The 9,441-nt window shown below is 49.4% G+C and overlaps 1 protein-coding gene across 1 annotated transcript; it reads left to right on the top strand.

The window, feature by feature from the left end:
- Window positions 1-5,390: 5,390 nt before the first annotated feature.
- On the top strand, window positions 5,391-9,441 carry HOXB9 (homeobox B9; the record flags this gene model as incomplete). The annotated part of the gene is made up of 2 exons (XM_082297304.1): window positions 5,391-5,898; window positions 9,206-9,441. 2 exons carry the CDS (start codon window positions 5,391-5,393, stop codon window positions 9,439-9,441), a joined length of 744 nt encoding a protein of 247 aa, XP_082153430.1.

Raw genomic sequence — 9,441 nt, 5'->3', positions numbered from 1 at the left:
TTTTTATTTCTCTGCTGCTTTTATGGAAACAACTCCAGCGCAGCTTCACTCCTGTACCTGTGCCTGTGCTCTCCCACCCTCTTCCCCCTGCCTGGACTGGGAGCGACAGATTCCTCACCATCACGGGTTATTACCTCCCTTCCTCCCAGACTAAACGCGATTCGGATTATGGTTTGGGGGGTTTTTTTTTGGAGGGGTATCCCCGTTACACCGCGGGCACCCCAAAAGCAGAGCCAGCGCAACCCGCCCCAGCAGCTCCCGGGGTGTAAAATCCGCAGCAGCAATCCCATGGAAGCTGAATATTATTCCAAGCAGGGAGGTGAGGGGAGGGAGCGGAATCAGTCCAGTAGCCAGAATATGGGTTCCCGAACAACAATCCAACTTTATTTTAACTTTCTCCCCTTCCAGCTTCCCTTTTCAAATGCACATACGCTTCTACTTTACAGGGGCACGGATCCCAAACGCTTTATGAACTGCTGAGATTACAAACCTCATTTGGAACCGGGTTTCTTTTGGTTTTTGCTTTTTTTTTTTTAAAGCCAGGGTACACTTTCGGTCCTTGGAAAATTGCCCACATGTGTAACTTGTTTTTGCTTCTCCTCAGACAAGGAATTCCTCCCCCGCCTCCTTCTCCCTCCTTCCCTCCCTCCCTCCCTCTCGCAGCACTTACGGATTTTTAACAGACGGCAGCATTCAAACTGCGAGCACAGGAAATGGCCAAGGTAGATCCTTCGCCTTTTAGGCTACAGAAACTTATTTCACTTTTTTTCCCCCCCCCCCAAAGGTTTTACCCTTCAGGAGGGAATTTTTGCTGCGCTCTCTCGTGTTTGGGAGGGGGCCCGTGACTGAAGTTTCTTTCATAACCTCTTAGAGCTGCCTAACTGCATCGCTCATAATTTATGTTTGCTTTACGCTGGGCTTTTAGTCCTGTTTCCTGACTCTTAAAAGAAAACAAAACAAAACAAAAAGGAATTTGCTGCCTGTTGTGATGATCATTATTATTATAATTACAATTCTAATATTGGGATGTTTGATATCATTGAAAATAAATGCTCAGCCCTTTGAAGGCTGAGTTATCAGAATCTGGGCTCCAGACTCTTCCATAGCCGTGAAGTTCACCCTCAGCTTTTATCCTCCCTTTGCTTATCAGCTTCCAAACCTAAACCGGCCCAGGAAAAATCCCTAAAATCACTCAGGTTGCACCGGGACGGCCTCTCGGAGTAAAAACCCTGGTGAATCCCCCCCAAAATCCTGCCCTGTCTGGGCGTCAGGATGGGGGGAAAGCTCCGCACCCCCAGATCTCCTCCACCTTCCTCACATCAGAGCTAAAGAGGCAAAATCGGCCGGAGGAAGTGGCCAGTTTTAATAAATGATAACAAAAAGTCTTTTAAAAGGGGTTTAAATACGTTTCTGGAAAGAAAAGAACCAGCCGGACTTTTCCCTTTCTTAGACCAAAAGTTACAAATCAGTGAAAGGCGGCCGTTGCACCGACCTAAAATCCGCATATTTCAAAAATATTTCAGATTTGGTGGTTCACAGCTGGGAAATGCCAAGCCCAGGAGCGCGCCTGCAAAGAGGGACTTTGGCAGTTGTGTATTGCTAAGCAAAATATTCCTTCTCTCCACAGACAATAAAGATAATTCATAAACAGAACCCGAGCTCGGACGCCTCTGGTTCGCCACGGCGGGCTGATAATATCCCGAATTTTTCCTCACGGCCAAATTCACTTGGCGCTGACTCTGCAAAGCACGGGAAAAGTTTCCACTTCGATTTTTTTTTTTTTTTCTATTTTTTAAATAACAGTTTCCACTTCCACTTCCCTTTTACACATCACAACCACATCTCTGCACTGAATCCCATTTCAAACCCAGCCAAACTCGCACTTCCTGCCTCCTCCCTCCCAGAAATTCAGACTTTTCCACGCTGCTCCTTGAGTTTCCCTTCTCCAAGTTTTTGTTGTTGTTGTTTTACGAGCAGAAGCGCTTCTATTTTAATTTCTGATGGGTTTTAACGAAGGATTTAAAACCCAAACCGGCGCAGGCAGCACCACCCAGCTCTCCGAGCCATCGTTTGCCTTAATCCCCTCTCAGAAAAGGCTACAAGGAGATGAACCACGGCGAGATGCATAAAAAATAAACTCCTGAACGCACGGAAACCTCCAGAGGAGCGAGAGCAAATGGCTTTTGCAGATCTTCTTGTGAGGTTCCCATCCACCAGGGATCCGAAAACCCCTCGGTTTCTGCCTCGCAGCCACGCTCCCGAGGATCCCTCTTGGCTGAAATTTATATACTACAGAAAATTATATACTCGCGCTGCCACAGTTCATCATTATTTATAGGAGGCGCGCCAGGATTTTTTTTTTTTTATTATGATTTTTTTCTTCAGGAATATATTTATTACAGGTAAGACACGGCCAATCTATCTGGCGAGCACAGAACAGGTGTTTTGCTTCAATTAACGTTCAATAATTCCATCTCGCCTTATTCAACACCCCGCTACCAGCACGGCTGTTTATCCATCAGCTGGATAAACACATTCCCAGGCGCCGAGCGGGTTTCAATCTCCACAAGACGCTTAAATCAGCCCTCGCCTCTCCTGAGCTCTCGCAGCGTTTGCGGAGTCGCCCCGAATCTCTTTGTGGAACTGTCTGATTTTTATTTAAAAAAAAAAAAAAAAAATCATTTCTGAGAGGCAATAAAGCAGAGAAATATGACAACGTGAGCCACCCGCTCGTATTTCATGCCTGGTGACACGCGGGCTTTTCCTTTCCAAACCTCAGCAACTCTTCAGGAAGTTTAAAGAAGAAAGGGGGAAAAAACAAACAAACAAACAAACAACAACAAACAAAAAAAAAAACCACAAAAAAAAGAGAAAAAAAATTCCAAAAAATAAAAAGGAGGTAGAAATGCGAAAAGTTGGGAAAATCAGGAATTCTCCCTTCGTTTCCCACAACCCCTGGTCGGGTGAGATGGAGGGGAGCGAGCAGAGATCCTGCCTCGCGCTGCTCCCTGGTAGGGATTCCTCTCCCTCGGCCGATTTTAGGATTTCCTTTGGAATAACCCCTGGAAAGGAGAGGGGACCTCGCGGGTCACTCACCTGGGGACATTTCCCTCCCCCGGCTGGGCCAGATCCGAGCCCAGGGGCTGCAGAGGGGTCTCCAACCTCTCCCCAAAGCTCACCTTGGCTGGAGCCTGGGAACCGGAGCTGCTCCTCCAGCACAAGGATGTGGAGCTGCCTGGGGGGCTCTGGCCACCCCGACGGTGGCAAAAACGAGAATTAAATCAAATCTCCGCCATTCCGCCCCGGCTCTCCTCGCCCATCATCCCGACCCTCTGGATTTTTTTTTTTTTTTTTTTTAATGAAAATGCGTCCTAAAAACGCCTCATTTAGAGGAGGTCTGGACAGGGGAAATCGCGTCCCTGCACGGGGCTGATGCTCGTGGAAAAGCAGCGCTGATGGGGATGAGGGGAAATCTCAGGCTTTGGGATGGAGGTTTTTAATCGCCTTCATCATCTCCCTTTATTAGTGAAACACCTCTGGTAGCAATTTCCCACCTCTGTTTTGTGTGGCGCGGACGCTCAGAGGGGCCAGAGGAAGGCGAAAATACATTTTTCCCTCATTTCAGGCGGCTATTAGCGCCTCTCCCCTGTTATTATCAGCCTGTTAATAAAGACTTCCATCCCCATCCACTCCAGGAAGGGATCCGCGATGATTTATCATTCCTAGAAATCTCTTTGCCCTTCACTTTAAACATCCTCGGGTGTTGGGGTGAGACGGAGCAGGGCGGAGGGGCAATAGATTAAAAGAGGCAAATTGAGCCAGACTGTTACAGCCGAAATCCAGGGAATCACTTTTTGCCGGGATCGTGGAGAGCACCTTTCCCTTCACCCAACATTTACGAGGCCGCCGGAGCCTCTGGCAATAAACGGATTTATCCCCAGAACTCGGGAGCACCGAGCCCGTTCCCCCCGCCCCCCGCGCCGCTCGCACCGAGCTCCGATCACGGGGAATAAAAAAAATACCCCGGAATCTCCGGGTTTGGGGGAAAAACACGGGAAAAGACGAGTGAGGCGGGGGTGGCGTTGCACACGCAGCGTGGGCACGGACATGCGAGGGGGGCACGCGGTGGCTGCGAGGGCGAGGGGTCCCTTCTTTGCCCCTTTTTCTCTTCCCCGGGCAATAAATCCGAGGCTATAAAAATCAAAGAAAGCCAATGTAAGTTTTATTAAACTCTTTAACCATCACAAGTTTAAGGCATTCCGTAACAAAGCCGGATCAGTGGCGCACTGGATTTTACTGGCCTTGTAAAGTTCGGGGAAGGCTTCTGATTTCAGCGGTGTGGGGGGAATTATTTCAGCTCCGCCGGAGCCCCGGGACACGCGGGCATTTGTCCATCGGCGGGGATATTTTTAATTTTTTAATAATACTTCTAGAAATACCAACCAGCACCAAGCCCGAGGCAGGCGCTGGATGCACCCAGGGGCTGCTTTGGCTGGTCAAAGTCGCGGTGACACCTCCACGCCAGTGGCATTTAAAATGTCATATTTGCCCACGTTATTTTAGCGCGTTAAGCATCCCCTTTCCCCATCCCAAAAGGTTAATTTTTTCTAGCGCCCTCCCCAGCACTCGGGCTACCCAGGGCCGCTGTTTTCCTTCCCAAAAACGTGGATTTTGGCGTGGTTTTATGTCGATGTATGACCATAAGGAACGCTCACGTCTGTGAAATCACGGCCAGGAGGAGGGTGGGGGCGGTCTGTACTTATTCCCTGTTTTCCCCTATCGTTCTCTGGAGCCCGAGTGGCAAAGAATGGCTTCTATCTCTATTCCCCCATGATCGTTATTAAAGCCAACACATCAGCATCTTCCTTCGACAGAGACAAAAAAAAAAAAAAAATCCCACCCCCCATCCCTCCTTTCGGACCCCTCCCCGCGATATTCCAGCAGCAAACCTTGCTGGGGGGGAAAGGGGGACATCGGAATATTCTTCCCCAGCTCTGTGGCTCTGCTTATTTTTTTTTTTTTATTATTATTTTTTTTTTTCCGCCACTCCTGACGTTTTGCAACATCGCATAAACATAAAACAATCCATCCTTGATATGGAATGCAAGGGCGGATGACAGCGCAGCGCAGCCCCCTCGGCTGCGATTGATTTACGCCGAGCCTGACGCTTTATCAGGCACACGAAAAAAGTTTGACCAATCATTTCGCCGGGAGCTCACAACACAGCAGCCCAACTGTACTTTGTTGGCTGGGAAGTTGGGGAAGGGGGTAGAGTACAAATCTAGAGCTGTCCTCTCTCTCTCTATATATATATATATTCTTTTTTCTCTTTTTTTTTTCTTTTTTTTTTTTTTCCCTTCACTGAACCGTGCTTTGTATGATGTCTGAGAATGTCCATTTCTGGCACTCTCAGCAATTATTATGTCGACTCTATCATAAGTCATGAGAGCGAAGATTCGCCTTCAGCTAAATTTTCGTCTGGGCAATACTCGGGTTCCAGGCAAGCTGGCCACAGTGAGCATCTAGAATTCCCCTCCTGTAGTTTCCAGCCAAAACCTCCAGTTTTCAGCGCCTCCTGGACTCCTTTGAATCCACATTCTTCTGGCACCCTTCCTGCCGTCTACCATCCTTACATTCAACATCAAAGCGTCCCAGCTGAGAGCAGGTACCTCCGGAGCTGGCTGGAGCCCGTGCCCAGGGCAGAGACCCTCCCCGGGCAGGGATCTGTTAAGGCAGAGCCGCTGCTGGGCCGTCCCGGGGATGTCCATAAACAGGGAACACAGGAGTACAATTTAGAAACTTCTGCTGCAAGGGAAGGGATCGTTTCCAATCAAAGGCCCAGCTTCGAGGACAATAAAGTTTGTGAAGGAAGCGAAGACAAAGACAGGACAGATCAAAGTAAGTTATAAAAGTGAGGAAGTAAACAGCATAAAAGCTGGAGGAGGTGCAATAAAAAGGGGGGACAATGCTGCGGAAAGTTGAAAATCAGGGCTTGAAGAAAAAAAAAAGTCTCAGCTGGCTGATGCCAACCTAAGGGGAGAGGTGGGGAGGGGAGAGGGCTGGCATTGTCTGCGCCGGGAAACAAAACTAAAAATCAAAATCGGCGTCGTCCCCGGCCTTAAAGAGAGTCCGGAGCGGACAAAAGCTGGAGCGAGTCCCGCTCGTTCCTGCAGAGCGCCGGCTCCGGCAGCACAGACGCGCTGGGAAGGGGAGTAAAACTGCGCGGCTGCGGGCGGAGGGGCCGGGAGGGGCCGGGGACAGCGCAGAAATGTCGCGGGGAAGGGAGCGGGGCTGGAGGGCGAGGGAGAAGAGGGAAAAAGGGAGGAAAAGAGGAGGAATCGAGGGGGGAAAGTTCACGTGGGGGGAAGAGAGGAGCGGCGGGGGCTTCGCCGTGCCCGCGCCCCGGGGAAGGCGCGGAGGCTCCGCGCTCCTTCCGCGGCTCCTGTCGGGCTTTCCTGGCGCTTCCTCCTGGCGTTCGCGTGTTTATTTGTGCTGTTAATTGTTTGTTTATTAAACGCAACCACGGCGAGTATGAATATTTCAAAGTCACGCTCCTTCCCTAGTTAAAAGAAAAAAAAAAAAAAAAAGAAGAAGAAGAAGGAGGGGGGGGGGGTGCTTGGAAGTTAATTAGCTTTTATATCAGCTTTTATATCAGCTTTTATTCCTAACGTAGCCAGACTGGGGAGACAGATAAACTCCAGCGTGGGCTTTTTCCGCGGGCTGCGTCGCCTTTTTCCGCTTGAAATACGTGCTAAAAATAATATTGTATTGCCCGGAAAATATTGAATGCTCTCAACAACGCTATTAATATTATTATTAATAATAATAATAATAATTATAGCGTTTGAGGGAGGGAGAAGCAGCGTCCGCACCTCGTGCCGAGCCGGCTGGCACCTGAAAGGTGACCCCGGAGCGGGAGGCACCGGGACAGCCTTGGCTTCACCTTCCCGGGAAATATTTTTCCAGGGAAAGCCGAACTTTTCCAACCTGGCAGAGCAGCAGCGCCCGGCCAGGGGGTCCCTCCCCGGGCATTTTTTTCCCCTTTGAATGAACTTCTTTCGCCATTAAAAACACCGAATATTCTCTCCCCCCTCGCGATTTCCTCCCCTGCTCTTGCAGGATATTCTGGTGGCTTTTTTTTTTTTTTTTTTTTTCCTCCTTTTTTTTTTTTCCCCTTTCTCTTTTTCCTCTCCTTTAACTCGCCCGCAGACACTCACTCACAAAAAGAAAAGTCCTATTGTACTGGGCAGGGATCCAGAACAAACTGCAAGCGGGCGGTGGATGCCTGCGGAGAACCGAACACCCGCGTTCCCTGCTCGGTGCCGCTGAAATTGAATATTGGCAAAATCCTGTCCGAGAAAAGAGCGATTTTAAAGGCTCGAGGGTGGACGCGCTGTGGTTCCCGTGTGGTTGCAGCGCATATTTTGTTTAAAAGAATAGTTTAATTTGGGGCTGCCGTTGAGACGCTGCCAGGGCTGGTTTGCAGCGAGTTCTGCCTCCGATTTCCCCGACTCTTTCCATTTTTGCGAGTATTTCTTCCTGATGAATCCCTGCCCCGCGCGTGGCGCTGGGAGCTGTTAAATTATCTGCTGGGTTTTAGAGAAAAAGAGGTGCCAGGACCTCTCCCCGTTCGCTTTCATGCTCTGGGATTTGTGTGCAGTGGAGAGATAAAACAACATCGGCATCTAAAATATATTTTAACGACCCAAAATATGACCGAAAAAACCCCCCCAAACCCGTTATGAAGCACAGCCCTGCATCGCCATTAAAGGATGGGTAACAGGATTAACAATATCAATTATTAACAGCTTTCCTCCTCTTTAATATTTAATTCTGCATATTAGATCAAGTCAATTACATTAAGGAAATAGCCGTGCAAATTTGTAAGAGGCCGTACTTACAGAGGAAGATTAACCGGATTATTATTTTATTTTATTTTTGTTTTAAGTTTTAAATATTCAATATATTTCTTTCTTTTTTTTTTTTTTTTTGGCGTGGAGGAGCCGTCCCGATGTGTGTGTGTGTGCGCGCGCGTGTATATTTATAATGGTCCATTTAATTGGTGTAAAGGTTTATGGCTCCAGCCATAATTTCAGGGGAGGCAAAGGAAATAAAACAGGAATTCGTGGTGTGTCCATAACCCTTCATTTTCCTCCCGCCCGCCTCCCCGTTACCCAATATTTGCATGTGATTAGCGAACATCCCATTATTTACCCTAAACCCACTTCGCTTTTGGGTGCGATTTTCACCACTCTGGGGTCTGCCAGGGGGGTGGGTTTTGCTCCCAAAATCTTGTGTGTCCTTCCTTCCCCCCCCCCCCCCAACCCCGCGAAGAATTCCTGAAATATCCTTTTTCCACGATTCCCACGCAACTTCTCCCACCCGCGAGAGTGACGGGCAGGCTTTTATTTATTTTTTGGCTGCATTTCCAGCCCTGCAAACGTCCCTGGCTCGGGGTGACGCTGTCCAGACCTCCGGCAGCAGAACCCGGGCAGCTCCCAGAGGATGTTTATCGCAGCCAGAGCGGTTTTTGCCACATAGCACACCCCCCCCAAAAAAAAAAAAAAGGAAAAAGGAAAAGAAAAATAGGCAGGATTTATTTAGGAAAAGCTCCTCCAGACCTCCCCTCTCTGCGTGATGGGTCTGGAGGAGCAAATCCATAAACGCGCCTGGGAAAAATGGGGAGAAATGTGGTTTTTTTTTGGGGGGGGGGGGTGTTTCTTTGTATTTAGTGTGCAGATGGGCAGATGTGGGAAGCTGGGAGGGGATGTGGGCGTTCACCTGGCAGGGATGGGGCAGGGGGAGGGCGCGTGGGGACGCCAAAAACTCGGAGGTGCACCCAAACCCCTCAGGAACGCATCCAAAACCCGCAGAAATTCACCCAAAACAGGGGGTGCACAGGGACAACACCCACCACAACCCCTCCTGCTCCCCAATCCCCGCCTCCCCCCCCCCAATCCAGAGGGTTTGGATGCCTCTGGAATTCGGGGGTGGGACCCCCACCATCTGCTCAGGCCCCCAGTGATTTTCCTGCGTCCTCGCAGCTCCCGGTTTGGTTTTTTTTGGTTTTTTTTTTGTTTTTTTTTCCCCCAAGCTGGGGGGTGCATCTGCGCAGGAATAATCTTAATATTTGATGGCGTGATTAAAACCTTCTGAGAAACACTCAGGGCTCGCCTCGTATTGATCTCGCTGCTTTTTCTTCCAGCCAACCCCGCTGCCAGCTGGCTGCACGCCCGCTCCTCCAGGAAAAAGCGATGCCCCTACACCAAATACCAGACCCTGGAACTGGAGAAGGAGTTTTTGTTCAATATGTACCTGACGAGGGACCGTAGGCACGAGGTGGCCAGGCTCCTCAACCTGAGCGAGAGACAAGTCAAAATCTGGTTCCAGAACCGGCGGATGAAAATGAAGAAAATGAACAAGGAGCAGGGCAAGGAATGA

The sequence above is a fragment of the Coloeus monedula genome, assembly GCF_965178545.1.
Source record: "Coloeus monedula genome assembly, chromosome: 26".
NCBI lineage: Eukaryota > Metazoa > Chordata > Aves > Passeriformes > Corvidae > Coloeus > Coloeus monedula.
Note: the sequence above shows the minus strand (reverse complement) of the source record. Positions and strands in the feature narration are given on the sequence as shown.